The sequence below is a fragment of the Gossypium hirsutum genome, chromosome D05, assembly GCF_007990345.1.
Source record: "Gossypium hirsutum isolate 1008001.06 chromosome D05, Gossypium_hirsutum_v2.1, whole genome shotgun sequence".
NCBI lineage: Eukaryota > Viridiplantae > Streptophyta > Magnoliopsida > Malvales > Malvaceae > Gossypium > Gossypium hirsutum.
Genome location: NC_053441.1, coordinates 21,832,059 through 21,849,319, shown reverse-complemented (window position 1 = coordinate 21,849,319; position 17,261 = coordinate 21,832,059). Strand labels below are relative to the sequence as shown.

The 17,261-nt window shown below is 29.2% G+C and overlaps 1 protein-coding gene across 1 annotated transcript; it reads left to right on the top strand.

Moving 5' to 3' along the window:
- Nucleotides 1–4,606: 4,606 nt before the first annotated feature.
- On the top strand, nucleotides 4,607–8,950 carry LOC107904999 (prolyl-tRNA synthetase associated domain-containing protein 1). The gene is made up of 12 exons (XM_016831542.2): nucleotides 4,607–4,860; nucleotides 5,308–5,367; nucleotides 5,450–5,503; nucleotides 5,605–5,665; nucleotides 5,820–5,896; nucleotides 6,406–6,455; nucleotides 7,029–7,111; nucleotides 7,582–7,652; nucleotides 7,730–7,883; nucleotides 8,131–8,273; nucleotides 8,355–8,453; nucleotides 8,654–8,950. The coding sequence occupies exons 1-12, from the start codon at nucleotides 4,822–4,824 to the stop codon at nucleotides 8,723–8,725; spliced, it is 963 nt and encodes a 320-aa protein (XP_016687031.2). The 5' UTR covers nucleotides 4,607–4,821; the 3' UTR covers nucleotides 8,726–8,950.
- The last annotated feature ends 8,311 nt before the right edge of the window (nucleotides 8,951–17,261 follow it).

The following is a 17,261-nucleotide window of genomic DNA, read 5'->3' as shown; positions in this document are numbered from 1 at the left end:
AAGTTACTTGATTTAACCAATGAAGACTTTTTATCCAAACAGAAAAAAAAGGAAAGCCTCGAAGCTGTTCACATTTGAGTTTCGGAAATATTTAATTATATTTTAAATAATTACAAACACAACAATTTATAACATAATCCTAAATTACTAACAAATTAATTATAAAATAATTACAATATTCATACAAAATTACAATATTCATACAAACAATATTACAATATTCATACAAAATTACAAAATTACAATATTCATACAAAATACTAATCTAAAACTATAAATACAAAATTAATTATAAAATAATTACAATATTCATACAACATTATAATATTCATACAAAATACTAACCAAAAACTATAAATACAAAATTAATTATAAAATAATTACAATATTCATACAAAATTATACAATTACAATATTCATACAAAATACTAATCAAAAACTATAAATACAAAATTAATTATAAAATAATTACAATATTCATAAAAAATTACAATATTCATACAAAAAATTACACTATTCATACAAAATACTAATCCAAAACTATAAATACAAAATTAATTATAAAATAATTACAATATTCATACAAAATTATAATATTCATACAAAAAGTTACAATATACATACAAAATTACCCATTGGCGCCTCCCTATGAGGCACTTTTAATGGCGCCTCCTTATGAGGCACTTTTAATGGTGCCTCCCTAGTCCCTATGAGGCGCCACCCGACCCATTTTCCCCTTTGACCCGTTGACCGTATTTTGACTCGTATTTTTATTTAAATTTTTTTTAAAAAAAATAATATTTTATTCAAAAAAAGAAAAAATTAATAGTTTTTTATTCATTGGCGCCTCTGAGATAGGCACCAATGAAAAAAGTAACCCATTTTCGTAAATAATTTTTCTGACACCCTATTTCAGTAAAAAAAAAGCCTAGTTTAGTAAAAAACCCGGTTTTATTATTAAATGAATTATTTAATTTCTGTATTATTAAAAAAATCTAATAAATTTTAATTTTAATATAACTAATATTTATGGTATAAAAAATATCTTGAGTTTTTTCTGATTACAGTTCAATTTCAAATAAAAAATTTCATTTACAGAATAATAAAAACTTTAAAAAATATTAACTCTATTAAGCAATAAATCATTGATCTTATTTGATTCTTTTTCATATTACAAGGACTAAATCGATTCATTTAATAGTAGATGGATTAATTTAATCAAGTCTCTATAATAGGGATCTCTCATGTACATTTACCGGAAGAATTATGTATAGATTTGTTAGTTAACTAGTTTAAGTTCCTACATTTGTTTAACGGAAAATGACTTAGGGAAAAATTTTTTTTCTTGTGTTTTTTTTTTGTAAAATATAGCTTAGTCAACGGAAAAATGAATTATAGGTCAATATAATTTTTTTTTTGTAAATTGATTTACCCTTTTAAAAATTGTAAGTTATTCTCCAAAAAAAAGACTATTTTATGAGTAATTTTGTTTTTATATAAAATTAACTTGATCAAGTCTAATGTTGTTATATTATTATATTATTAATGATTTTTTATTTTAATTCTTAAAATATTTAAAACATTAAAATATTAATATCAAATGTTATAATGTTTAATATTATTAAACATACATATTTAATTATTTATATTTAATAATATAATAAATTATTTAATAATATATTTAATATTACAATCTTATTTTAATAATAAATTTTGAAAATAATAATTTTAAAATTTAAATAATATTCTTAATACATTATTGAAAATATATTTATATTAATCATTTTAATAATAAGTATATATATTACAATTTATAAATATTTAACAATAAAATAATTTATAGAATAAAATATGGTTATTTTAATTATCTTAATATGAATATTTGTTTAAACCATTCTTAACTTTATTTATCCATTCCAACTCTAATGTGTCATTATCTACTCCCATGTATGTAATATATACAATTTAATAATTAGACATTGTTTATTATTAAGTTTATATATAATATTTATTATAAAATATCATCTTGTTATAAAATAAAATTCGATCGTCAAAAAGAAATGATACTATAATATTTTGCAACAAATGTATTTATGTCGTGTTTGTTTCATTAAGAAAAATTTTTAGAAAATGATTTTACAAAAATTTGCCAAATAATGGAAAATATTTTACGCATAATAATCAAAACCAACTTTTCAAGAAGATGAATTCATTTTCCAAAAAAACATTTGCCGAAAGTTGTTTTTAGTGAAACAAGCATAACATAAAATGATTATGTTGTAGAAATAAAAAACAATCTTAAATATTTGATGTTCAAATTCATTATGATCTTGATTCAAATAGTACGGATTACCCAAATTTATTATTAGGAGCATAATGAGAGTTCTTAGACTTTTTGATTAAATAATATGATTACAATTTTAATCTCTCTCGAATATTAATAATTTAATTTAATTATTTTTAATTTATTTGTTAAAAAATACATTTTTTATCCTTATCAAAAAGTAAAAATTTTATTTAAGTAATTTGAATACAAAATTTTAGCTTTGTCTCACAAAGCTTTTAATTTATCTCAACAATTCATCACATAATTTCTCATTTATACCATAGGAATGTTAATTTAAATATATGGTTTTTTAATATTATAATTTATTTTGAGGGAAATATGTGGTACACAGCAGTATAGTTTTTAGACTTCACAGATAATGTTAGGGATTGACAAGTGTTCTATACGAATATAGTAATTTATTTTTTGAAAAAATATTTTTTAAAAAGAGAAAAGTGTCAATTTTTAATATTACATGTGAAATAAAAAATATATAGTGTCATTGTACTAAATACTAACCCTTATTTTAAAATGATTAGTCTTTAGCATCATGTGCAATGCGTGTGAATATACGTGTAAATAAAATAATAATAAATTTAAAATCATAAGGTATTGCTTATTGATTAAATCGGATAGTTTAAATTACCAATATTACTTCAACACTTTTGAATAAATGTAAAAGGATTTTTTTGAAAATTTAAGTAAATATCTCGTAAAAAAGTTATTTTGAGAATTGAGATTAGAGTTTGATTAATTTGTATGTTCAACATTGAGCTTATGTTGCGTTTTATTACTTCGTAGTTGCAAATTACTTAAACAACAATAATAGGTTGAAATTTTGTATAGAATTATAATTATAATACTAATTAGAAAAATTGTAAAAATTAAAATTAGAAATCAATAACAACATAAAATCATAAAGGGAAGCTCTTATATTAAACAATGATAGAAGGAACTGAATAAGAGTGTGAGTTTAAAAGAAATTTAGTATAAATGTATTATAAATTAAGAAAATGCATGATGATTAGAGGTGATCATGAGTCGGGTCGGGTTGAGTCTAGACAAAATTTTAGGCCTGTTTTCTAGGCTCGATCCTGGTCCGGCCCGAAATACGAGTCTAAAAATTTGTCCAAGCTCGGCCCGGCCCATATTAATATATATTTAATATATAATATATATTTGATCAAAAAATAAAAAAATATATTTAACATATAGTTCGGGTCAGGCCAGGCCCTTGCCAAAAAAGTTTTACCCAAGGCCCGACCCATTTTCTAAGCAGATCTCGTTTTTTGCCTAAACTCATATTTCGGGCCTATATTTTTACCCGAACCCTCCCATTTTTCGGGCAGGCCGTCGGGCCGAGCCGGGTAGCTCAACCCCTGATCACCTGTAGTGATGATGAATGAATATTATAATTTAACTCATCATTGATTAAAATGATCTTTCATCACTTTCCGATGTCATTCTCATTTGACTATGCTTTGAAATTTTATATTCGACAAGTCATTACTTCAATACTCCATTATTTTTTAGATACTTCAAACTTATTAATGCTAATAACCTCTATTTGTTGAATGCCATTTATAATGATAAATTTTAGTTTTAATTAGTATATAACTGTAACACTAATTAAACAATGATTGGTTTAAAATAATAAATTATTAATAATTAATATGTTCAATTGTGTAGTTCAAATCAATAAAAACTCTATTATATAAAAAATAAAATTATTGATATGATTTTATCTATTATTTTTATAGGAGATTTTATTTATTATTCTTATCTATATAGTTCAAATGAATGAAAATTCTTGAAAAAAATTATTTATTAAACCCCATGTGTTGGCTTGATGGTCAGGCTGTTCACCATATCAGGTGTGGTCTGGGTTTGAATCACACTAGTTGAATAGCCCTCCTCTTATAATTCATCAAAAAAAATATTTATTTAATGTCAATTTAGTAATTAAATTAATATTAAAGAGTACTTCGTCTATTTAAGTTTTTTTTTAAGTCGTGATTTTATATATATTATAGATATATATTTTAATAAATTCTAATTTTTAAAGGGTACATAAATATTATTAATTAAATTAAATCAAAGTGATTTATAACAATAAAAAATAAAAAAATGTAAATTATAACAGATTCAAACTTAAATATTTTTAAAATTACATTGTCAATTTCCATTAATGGATCATATCTAAAAATTCTAACCAAGCTAGCTAAAAATTTTCAAAAACTTTGTTAATAATCAGTTCTCTCTATTTTCTTTACATGGACCCAGTTTAGTTAGAGAAGACCCATTTTAAGGCCGAATTTACCTGTGTTTTGATCAATAATCCAACGAGTTTAAGCCCAATCAAACTCAGTGCTTTACCATTTGCCTGTAGGCTGTGTAGTAACAAACAAACCTACTCGAAGCTCATTGCAGATCTGTAGTTGCTTTGCTTTTATCATTCACTTCAGCTTCGACTCAGAAACTAACTCACCAATACAATGGCTTACTCCAAGGACCAGCTGCTTGCTCGTTTAAAGGTTATTCTTTTAATTCTTTTTGGGATAATTTTTAGTTTTTTTATTGCACTCCAATTTTGATTTGGGGTTTTTATTATTTTGTTTTACATTGGTTTTTTCCATGGTAAGAATAGAGCAAGTAGAGGGTTGGAATCCATGTAGTTTTTTTTTTCTTGGGGAGGGAGGGGGGTGCTAGACTATGGACTTCTTTAGTTATTTGCACTGTGAATGGATGCAAATATTATAATCCTTCTAGTTATATGGCGTTGGCTCAGCATATTTCTCTGTTTGTATCGGACTGTGGCTGAATTTAATGAATTTATATCAATTCTACAACCTACTGAAAGAAAATGAGACTGATAGCATCAATGGGGTTCATAATCATAATCATGGCCTTGCTTTAGTTATGGTGGTTATGCTTTTGTACCCTCTTCTTTAGTGACTGGTACGTGGATTGGGATCTTGCAGGAGCTTCAAATAGAATTTTCCCAGTATGAACATCCCGTTGTTTTGACAGTTGAAGCTCAGGTAAAAGAAGACTGCTAACTTGGCTCATGAATCCCTAAGCATATTCATGGATTATATAACTAAAATATTTCTTCTCAATCAGGCAAAATATGTTGGGAATTTGGGAGGTGCATTGAGCAAAAATTTGTTCTTGAAGGTATAGTATAAAATGCTTTACTGTTACTCGGACGTGTAGGCTGAATGAATCTCGGATTTGTTTCTAATTTCCTGTGTGATTGCAAATGGTTATCCATGCAGGACAAGAAACATAGGTACTATGTTGTCTCTGCTCTTGCAGATACAAAAGTAGATTTGAAAGGTACGTTATTTTCTTTTCCACTTGAATATAAATAATCCTTTCATATAATGCATTGAAATGGTTCATTAGTCTCACATACTAGTCTTGATATGGAAAATTTGAAGCAATTTTTGGATGCTGATGAGAGTTTTGTGTTGCCTTCAAAGCTGTGCAGTTTTATCTCAGAGGCTTGGTTTAGGGAAAGGTGGTCTAAGAATGGCTGCAGAAGAGGCACTGGTTGAGATACTTAAGGTGGGTGTACATATTAGTTTAACTTGTTTGTAGAAGAATTTTCTGAGATTGTATTATGTGTAGTATAGATTTAGTAGAGAAGTCTTTGCCTGGTTGTATAGTGTTCAGTGTTCTACTCAATCTACTCTAACTATGTGAGCAGATTGCTTCTAATCACCTATCTTGTTTCTAAATTGTAGTGCATGGTTCAAAATTATGGTTTTATCCAATTTAAAAGGATATAAAGTAAAAAGACAAGCTACTAATAAAATAACATTCACTTTTCAAATTTCTGAAGAAAATTAATTTTTGTAATCTGTGTTCAAGTTTTTCTTTTTAAATATTTTTTAGTCAATAAGAGGTTAAGGGTTGACTAAGTTGTTCGCTAATGATCATGAACTATATTATAGCAAGATAGTACTTCACTCTTTCATTTTGTCATGTTTTCTTCCACTAAAAATTGTCATAGATATTATAGCAATATTATAATTCACTCGTCTATGTTTTTGTTTCTGTTTTGTACTTTTAAGGTTCCACTTGGATGTGTTGCTCCATTTGCCGTGGTAAATGAATCTGCAAGGTATACATTTAAGTTTCATTTCTTTCAGGCTTCAAAATATATTTGCACTACAGTGCTGAATGGTGCATGGACTATTCTTTCCTTAGGATCTGGTAATTTTGTTGGCTGCACACAAGATGGGAAACCCTTGAAGCTTTAAGTTGTGTTTTTCTTTGGCTGTATTTAGTATACAATGGTGTTCTATTTGTAGAATCCCTAATGAGATGGTTGGATTAGTTTTTCCCTTCATTATTGATGTCTTATTTATCCTAAAAAACTGTTGTAGCTGACCTTTGTGTGTGTATGTGTGCACACATGAAGAACGCTGGGCCTATGTGAAAAGTAATAAATAATCTATGAATACTGCAAAAAGTTTAGCATTTAAAGATATATCTAGTGCTAATGATCATTAGTTTAAAATTCTAGCATGATTCCTTTACATCTTACATGCAGGTGCTGCCCCATCCACTACCTTTCTCTTTTCTCTTTGTTACAATGTATGTTTGGTAGGATATAAAGATTTGCTTGCTTTTCTTGGCTGTGCTTTTCAGAGTATTTCTAGCTTTAATTTTCAGTTTTGTCATTTTTTTGAAGACATGTCTCACTATTGTTGGATCAAGGATTCAAAGCTCAAGAGTATTGCTTTTTCCACCCACTTTCCAATGACATGTCAATCTGTAAGTTGGGAAAAAGAATGTACAAGATATGCTCACATACTCCTCTCTTGAATTCACAGTAACACTTTATTTTGTCATGTACAATGCAATTAGTGGTGGCTTTCCTATATCTGGAACATTAGCTTGTATGGCATTGTTCTCCTTTATCAAGTTATGTTCATTCCTAACTGAAAATGCATAAGAACTCTTAAACCAAACCATCAATTTAAAACTTGCTGCTTCCTTTTCTCTGTTCTTGGCAGTTAATTGGTTACAAGTATCAATGCCTTAAGTTTCCATGGTGTATTCAATTTAGTCATTGAGGCCTAGAAATCCTGTGATAGAAAAAGGGAACTGACTTGCTAGGATGTGGCTTTGTGTAACTGGCAGTCAAGGAGGAACTTAGTCATGTCACTTTAAATAGCCCTTTGTTTCTGAGCTTAAATATTTTGGTGCCTGATTGGAATAATTCCTAATTGATGTGTTCCCAGCTCTTAACGCCCACTGTCTGGACAAGTTTCTTAAATCGATTGGGAGAGACCCATCATACGTTGACCTGGAGGTGATATTGATTTTCATAAACTGTCTTATTTCACCAGTAATTATATGCCAGATTAGCTGATCTAATGTCATTGGTAGGCTAACCCTCCTGTAGGGAAAGACCAACCTCCCGATCTAGCTGCTTTTGTTCCATCAGATGCCCCAATTCTGTCAGATCTTCCAGTAAAAGCACCTACACAAGATTCTACCGGAAAACATGTTAGTGCTGCTAGTAATTCTGCAGCAGTTGCAGGTAATTTATCTAAAAGAATTGTTATGCACCACTTAATTACTTTTCTTGCACAGCTTACAAATGCCAGGGGTAAAACAGGTTGTAATTTTCACAGAGGAAATGGAGAAATTTTATTATTTTTCTTGTAACTTCAAGGAAAACTGCAATGTTGTTTGTGTGATAGTTGAGTCCGCAGCTCTGCAGTCAATCATCAAGTACTGTAGTATTTAACTTGTCTAAAAAATATAACTGTCTACTCTTGATGTAGCCAAAGCTATTAAGCCATCTGGTAATGCGCAAAATGTTAAGGAGAAGCCAGTCAATACTGTGCAGCCTTCAATTCCTGCTGCGGATGCTGGGAATTTTGTGGAAGAGCTCCTGGACAGAGCATCTGCATTACTGCTTTCAGAAGTAAGCTAAATCTTATACTTTTGGTCAATATCAACCTGGATGTTTTTTTCGGTTTTTACTTAGATTAATGAAATAACACAGATTTCGGAGGATTCGATTAAGCAACACAGTGGGCAGCTTGGAGCTGAGGTAGCAAATAATATAAAAAAATGTCTTAGAGAAGACCTAAAGAACCTTGCTGTAAGTATAATATGGTGACAGTCATATACGTTATTAAATATTATTTAGTATTTACTGCCACCATTGCCCAGAAAAAAATTGCTAACACATTTGTTTTCCCATAATTTTTCCTATTCATTTTCGGATAAACAAAAAAGAAACAACTAGGGTGTGTTGTATTTTAGTTTTACACTAATTGAAATGGGGGCTGTCCATTGCAGACAATATTCAAGAACACAGCATATACTGAAGGGTTTTATGCAGGTACTCGCTATCAACCTAAGCGTCTTTGAAGTCATTTGTGATGCTTAGCTTAAACTCTGTTGTACCATTTTGCTTACTGGAAACAAAATCCAACCAAAACACATAAATTAAAGGGAGAAATGTAGTTCTCACTGTCTCATAACTCTTGTTTTTTTCCTGACATTTGATAGTAACTATGTAAGCCCTGTTTTTGAATCAGATAAAAATGTTAATTGGATACGTTGTTATCAGGATAATGAAGGAGCTTTTTTTAATGTGGGTGGAATTTTATGTTCATGTGCAACCTAGTTATATAGGAATATTGTTTAGACTTGCAGCACATGCATGTTCAATTTTTTATGCATAAAGATTGATTTCCATTGACAAAGAAAAGTTTACATGAATTTTCCATTAGCAAAAACTGCTGCATATGAAGAATACGGCAACCAGGCGAGCCAACGGATAGCAATCTTGTTTAACAGTTTAGGACATACAAATTAGGGTGAGCTCGGTTTGGTTGGATTTTTTGAACTCCCAAACATAATTGAATTCGGTTTCATTGTAGTATTTTATACTAATTTTGGATTTTAGATTTTTGGACATTATTTAATAAAATTTCAAAAAAAAATTAATTTTAAAAATATATTTAAAAAAACAAGTAAATTTATTCTTGTATGGTATATATTTAGAAAAATAAATTTTTATGTAAGTTATTTCATTATTTTAAATATAAAAGAATTTGATTCGGTTTAATTAATTGTGATTTTTTAACTTTATTTTGTAAATCATTTAAATATCTCGGCTTAAATTGAGTTTTGGTTCTCCCAAAGAATTGAAAGTCAAATTTCATTATCATTGTTATGAATTTTTAGTCCAAGCAAATCCAATACAATTTTAATCCATGGCTATGTATTAAGATGGAAAAGTGTCAGAAGTAAAGGTGTAAAGATGTTATTCATTCTCATAGTAAAACGCCCAGCATTGCAAATTATTAGTAAAAGGAAAAACAAGTGTGTACTTGCAAGTGGTACATGAACAATAACAAAAATTGAAGCCTTTGTGTGGGGTTCACACCTTTTGATTGGTTATGGATAGGATCAACAAATAACAACAACGGAAAAAGCAGGGTGTCGTTTGACATAAATACAAAGATTGTGGCCAAATATTCTTTATGTCGAGATCATGTTTTCAGACATAAAAGTGGACTCTGCTTTGGATCCAACTGCCAACTCCCATCATTGAGCCTTTTACCCCTTGGTTCAAAGGCTAACTATTGCCATTTTTAACTGGGTTGGTATGAGGCCTTTGTTTTTTCATAAATTTATAATTTTTAAATAAATATTTAAAACATTACTTTTAACATTTGATAAACACAATAATGGTATAGTATTGGCTACAAAAACTTATTCATGAATTATTAAAAAAACTTAAATTTTAATGATAGAACCTTTGCATGTTGTGTAATGATGGCAAGAGAATTAGGATGAGAAAATTTTGAGAGAGTTATTTTTGAATGGTTTTCTCTTCTTTTTTACTCAATAAATCGTATAACTTATAGAAGGGAATAAGCGGATCAACCACTTAGTTTTCGCTTGAAGTCGGCATCTCTTTGACTAAAAACAAACATAACTCGACACGCACAAATCAAGTTACTATTCTATCACGTCAACTTACTATACAAAGAATAAGATTCTTGAGAAGAATCTTGAAAAGTTGTCGGCAATTAATTCGACATTCATAGGTGTTCAATTATTAGTAAAATCTATTCATCTTCAATGATTGGACAGTAAATTTCACATATACTGTTCAACATAAACAACAAGATTGATACCAATTACAAGGTAAGGGAATTAGATGCGAAAGCTAGTAGATAAACTTTTTTAAAATGTAAAAGAAAAGGAAAAGTTTTTTGCAGAGGATCAGAGAAAAGGAACTATTTTCTATATTTGATGCTTTGTTTAGGCTTCCCCTGTCCCTATTTATAAGAGAATTCTTAAACTCTATTTTATTTTCTTTCAATCCCGCACAGTTTTCTGATAAGGATCCTGTCTCATCATTAACATGGTTGCTTCCATGTTGTAATTTTTTTTGTTTGCATCTGGATGCCCTTTTCTTCAAGTTGCCTTCTTTTGTCCATACTTGAATATTTGTTTTTCTTGGACTTTATTTTTCCACGTGGCTACCTGTTTTGGCTTTATCCTTCTTGAATGTTATCTAGATTCATTTCTTCTATCTCATCTATATGTAATGAATCTAGTGACAGTATTGGTGAATTCCAAGTTTCCCACGTGTTTTTGATTTCTTCTATTATATGAGAATCTGCAATCTCCATTTCAGCTATGTTTTTTAATAGTTGCACAAATTCTTTATCTCTATCATTCTGGATGTTTCCAGTTTCATATGCCAATATTCTTCTTCCATCAGTCCAGAGTTTATAAATGTAACAGTCTGATTTTCAGTGGTGCTGGAAATAGTGGTTTGAGGCCACCAAATCTGGCAAGTAAGTTCTATGAGTCAAATATGGTTTTAAAAAGGTTTTTGAATTGATAATTTGTGTTTTATAATAATAATTTAGGTCAAGTGGTTTTAGAAAATGAGGTATCGAGACCTCGTTTCTATAAACCAAGTTGTAAATATTTTTATAAATATTTACAAAGTGTCATTAAGGTAGTATTAAAGTTTTGTTGAAAAATTTTAACATTTCGATAGTTAATTAATTAAAAAGGACTAAATTGAAAAAGGTACAAAAATTGCTAATTATAATAATTAATTGACTAAATGATTTAATTAATAAATTAGGGAGGAGTTAAGAAACAATTATACCTAAATTAAATGGATGAGGCGGCATATGAAGGAAAAATAATAAAACAAAAGGATTCAATCGCATAATTGTAAATTTGTTGAAATTAAATAAGAGAAAAAAAAAGGTGAAAAAGACATCTTCTCTGGACATTTCTATTTTTCATTGAAGAAAACCATGAGAGTTTAACTTGGAGGTTCTGCCATTTTATATTCTTTCATGTAAGTTCAATTTAGTCCCTTTTCTTGTAATTTTTATGTTTTTGAGATTGTTACAATTAGGTCCAACTAAACATTACCTTTGTTTTTTATTTTGTTAAAGATTTTGGATGTTTCCATTGATGAATCTATATGATTTTTTTATGATAAATGATGAATTTGAGATATTATTTGTTAATTAAAAGTATTTTATTAAGTAATTTTTGATGAATTTCCTGATCAGGGACTAAATTGTTGAAATGGTAAAAATACAAGAGTTTGTTGTGAATTTATTGAAAAAAAATGGGTTGTATTGAATGCTGTGCATATTTTTCTAGCTTGAATTTGTATTAAAAATGGTTAATTTGCATGTTTTGCTTTCAGGGACTAAATTGAATAAAAATAAAACTTTAGAGGTAATTTTGTAAAAATGTCAAAAATGACTAAATTGCATGAAATGAATTGTTTATTATCTAAATTAATAAATTGAATGAAAATATTAATTTAGATCAAGATCAGGAGGAAAATAGAGGAAATAGAAAATTACCAAAATGCCCCTAAGTCTTAGTATTTCTATAATTTAGCCAGGTAAGTTCGTGTAACTAAATTGTATATTTATATGTTTTAATTAAATGTTGTGTATGTAAATTTTGTAATTGCTATGTATGAATATTGATCACATATCCGAAAAATATATGACAAGTATTAAGTCCCGTTTGAACAAATGAAAATCGATGGATACAGGGTTCTCGATATATGGCTCTCACGAGCTTCCCGTTAATAGCTCTTTGGAGCATCCCGAATGGTTGTGTTCCTAAATGTGTTGCGGACATACCACATATCGAAAGAGCGTCTTGATATTAACTCTCATGAACATCTCATTATTTGGTTCTTGCGAGCTTTCCGTTAATAGCTCTTCGGAGCATCCAATTGGTTGTGCTCCTACATGTGTTGTGGACACGCTGCAGCTCTTATGAGCGTCTCGATATATGGCTCTTCGAAGCTTCCCAATTAATTGGCTCACTTGAACCTTCTCGAAATTGGCTCTTATGAGCTTCCGTTAATAGTTCTCCGGAGCTTCCCGTTACATGGCTCACATGAGCTTCCCGTTATATGGCTTGAAAGAGCTTCCCGTTAAGTGCTCGTATGAGCATTCCCGAATATGAATTGACGGATTACAGTTTTGTACACTATATGTGTACTACCCATGTATCCATCGACATTTTAAATGGTTTAACGGGCAAAGTTCTGATATGAGATAACATGAGTTTGAAATGAACTATTACCGGTATATACGTGAAATACATGGAAATGATATTTATTTGATATATTGAAACATGACATGGAAAATAGATGTATATGAAACTTGCCTGATAATTATGTATATTCATGATTATGAACTGTTACCGAAATAAATATACACGAAATTCATGAAAATGATGGTACATGAAATATTGATATAATAAAATGAATGATATATGTTTATGAAGAAATGGCAAGAGAATGATATGTATCATGACATGTAGATATGTGACTATCTTTGATATGTTGATACAAGGAAATTCTGTATGTTGAGACGAGTAATAAACTCAAGTGCGACATGTCGAGAAAATAAGTTTATCAATGTTGAATTTATATGTAATATGTGCAAGTACACTAACCAGTGTTGTTGCTTGATGCTTAGGCAAGTGTCAAGCTATTGGTTGAATGGTAATATGTTTATTTATATGATGCATTGAATTGGTAAGTATTTAAGTGAAAATATGCTAGTGCTCATTAAAGAGTGGTAAGGTTTAAATTATGTAATTTCTTATGAAATGACTTATCATGTGATCAATTCGAAAAAGGCTTTGGTTAAATGCACTAGCTGGTGACCATGGTTGAATGATATGTTTATTGTAACAACCTAATTTTCAATGGTGCTGGAAACAGTGATTCGAGATCACTAAATCCGACCGGTGAGTTTTAAAATTTAATAAATAAATACATATGAGTTAAGTGTGATTATAGAATAATTTTGGGTCTAAAACGCCATAGGAGATATTGAAACAGTGATTTTAGAATTTTGTGATTTAAAAAGAAATTAATAAGTAAATTGGGTCTAAAACGAGGTATCGAAACCTCAAACTCATAAACCGAGCCATAAATATTTTTAAAAATATTTATAGAGTGTCATTGAGTTGGTTTTAAAGTTTGGTTAGAAAGTTCTAACGTTTGGATGGTCAATTAATTAAAAAGGACTAAATTGAGAACAGTGCAAAATTTATTAAATTATGATAAATAACTTAAGTGACTAATAAGGAGGGATTTAAAAGGAAATTAGGCCTAAATTATATGGGCTGAACGGTTTGGGTAAGAAAATCAGCAAGAAAACAAGGAGAAACAAGGGCAAAATTGGAAATTTTGCAAATTAAACATATAAAACAAAGACAAAATTGAAAAATCTAGAGCTTTCCTCATAATTCATCAAAAAAAAACACCATAGGAGGTTTGAAACAAGCTGGTTTCTCATAATTTTATACCATGTGAGTTCAATTCTTTCTTTTTCTTTGAAATGTTTATGTTTTGTGACTTTTACAACTAGGTCCAACTATTGAACTCATTAGTTTTTGATTCCATGGGTGATTTTGTAAGTTACCATGAAGAAGTGTTGGAATTTTATGATGAATTATCATATCTTTGAAGCTTTAATTTCATTATATTATGATTTTATTAAGTGAATTTAGTAGAAAATGATTTTTAGGACCTAATTGTGAAAAAGCTAGGAATTGAGGTTTTTTTACTGAAATTATGAATATCAAAGGCTGTATAATAGCCTAAAATGATTATATAAAGTGTTAATTGAGTAGGGACTAAATTGTAAAAATTATAAATTTTGAGGTAAAAGTGTAATTTCAAAAATTAAAGGGCATAAATTGCAAAGTGAATTAGTATTGAATTAGATGCTAATGAATAGAAAAATTTATATTATAGATCAGGAATCCGAAGATAAACGCAGAAAAGAGAAAATATCAAATTAGTCCCTGGACTTTTATAACTCCTACAAATTGGCCTAGGTAAGTTCATACAACTAAACTTTTATGATTAATTGTTAATGTGGGAATGATTTAATGTATTAATTCGTGTATTGTTATTGAATTGTCATTATTTTAAAAATGTGAAAATCAAATTGTAAGTTCATATTAAGGGATACGCAAGATTGAGTACGTACGTTCAGTAACCAGTGATGAATTAACGGATAAGTCCATGGTGGATCCATGGCAAAGTGTGAAAAGTAGGTATGATAGTTCAGAAAAGAAAACTATACTGAGTTGTGGAACGTAGGTATGGTATTCCAGTAAGGAAAACCATACTGAGTTGTGAAAAGTAGGTATGGTATTTCAGTGAATAAAACCATACTGAGTTATAGCATTGTTAAGGATTCACACAAATCGTGGCACCGGGCAAACGATGTACTCAAATCCGTAAGACGATCCTTAATTTGACAAGTATTTGTAAGTGCAATTGAAGCTAAATGTTGGAATATAAGTTGATATCTGATATTGAGCTCGATTGAGTAAATTCATTGTTTGAGATTGTGGTTGGCAGGAAATGTTGTATTATACTTGTTTATTATAATTGTTAGTGAAATTTTGGTGAGATTTTATTATGAGCCTATGAACTTACTAAGCTTTCTGTAAGCTTACTTGTTTGTGTTTGTTGTTTCTTGTAGATTGACGTGAATATATGTTCGGAGGATCGGATCTACATCAAGGATCACACTATCCAGATTTACTCCGGTAGATTTTGTTAAACAACTTTTTGATTTATATGACATGTATAGGGGTTGAATTAATAAAGAAATAATATGAATGATTAAGTATGCAAAGTAAATCTGAATGTGATGGTTGAGGTAGATATTGAAATATACATGTTTTAGCTTGAAATGGTTGATTGTGTTTAAGTCCGGTAATACCTCGTACCCTGTTCCGGCGTCGGACACGGGTAAGGGGTGTTACATTTATGACTTGTGTGTCATGCATATGGAATAAGTGTGGAAAGTAAACAGATACAAATGAAAATAAAGAAATTTGGAAGAGTTAAAGTTATATAAAATCCTACTAAGCTTGGGATAATATGTATAAGTGATGCTATGGATTTATTCATCTTGTGAGTTGATGAATATAGCTTCATGAGTATTGCGGTATCAATATTAGATTATTTTTTATATGTATAGATTTCATATTTGAAATGAATTAATATGATTAAAGATTACACGAGCTTACTAAGTATTCATTGTTTACATATTTGTTTTTATTTACCCTACAGATTATCGGAAGCTCGAACGGGTTGGAAGCTTGTCAGAGTTATATCACACTATCAATTGGTTCTATCGGTAATTTTGGATGATTTGATTCCAGTTATAATGGCATGTATAAATTAATTTGGCCAATGTTGGCTTATTAATGTTTTGTTATATCTAGCCATAGGGATGGGTTGTAATGAACATGTTTTGATGTGCATATGAGAGGCTATATCATGTTAGATGTGAGTGTTTGGTATACTTAAATGATGATAATCTTATAGGTATGTTAATACTTTGTACAAGAATGCATATATGTGAATTTGGTCAATTTGGTCAAGTATTTGTGATGATCATATATGTATAAAATTTGGTTTTAGCTTGATTTGAATACTATATGATGTGAAATATCCGTTTACTTGATCTGTAGATTCCAATAATGCTCCGTAAATCTATTTCGGCAACGAATACTGGTTAGGGGTGTTACAATAAATTTCTTGTTGAAGTAAATATTGGGCTTTTGTCATCAAATCTATCCCTGTTTGGGTTTGATAATAACTGGGATTTTTGTAACACTTGTCAATGTTTTTTGTCAAGTGGTTTTTGTCTTCTTTGACTGCTGATAATTTGGGGCTTCCAATCATTTTTTGAATAATCCAAATTTGATATGGCTGATAAAATTTTTTATTTTCAGCAATACCAATAAGGCTGCTTATTTCAATATGAAAATAATAGTAAAAGTCATCTTTATTTATTATGTTTAATAATTAGACTTAATAGATGCAGGAAAATCTTTTAATAGATGAAAATAAAAATTTTAAACTATTATTTCTTTAACAAAACTCCATTCAATACTTGTAACACCCTTTACCCGAGACCGTTACCGGAATCGAGTACGAGATGTCATCCAATTTAACTTACCAATTCGGAGCATAAAAATTTACTTTTAAAATTAAATTAACTGTTCACAACAAAACTGTCCACCTGCGTGACTGTCACTAATTTAATTATAACTCGAGTTACGAGACTAAAAATTTAAATCCGTAAATTTTCCCTAAAACTATACTCATATTCCTACTTACCATAAAATTTTAAGAATTTTTGACTTAGCCAATTAGTACAGTTTATTCATTAAAGTATCCCATGTTTCACAGCTCGACAGGTCTGACCTCTTGGCACTAAAAATAAATTATCTCATTGCACAGAATTCATATAAGTTATAGTTTGTTTCTTTTGAAAATAGACTCACTAATAAATCTATACATATAAATTATGACCCATAATTCTTTCTGTACAATTTATAATGA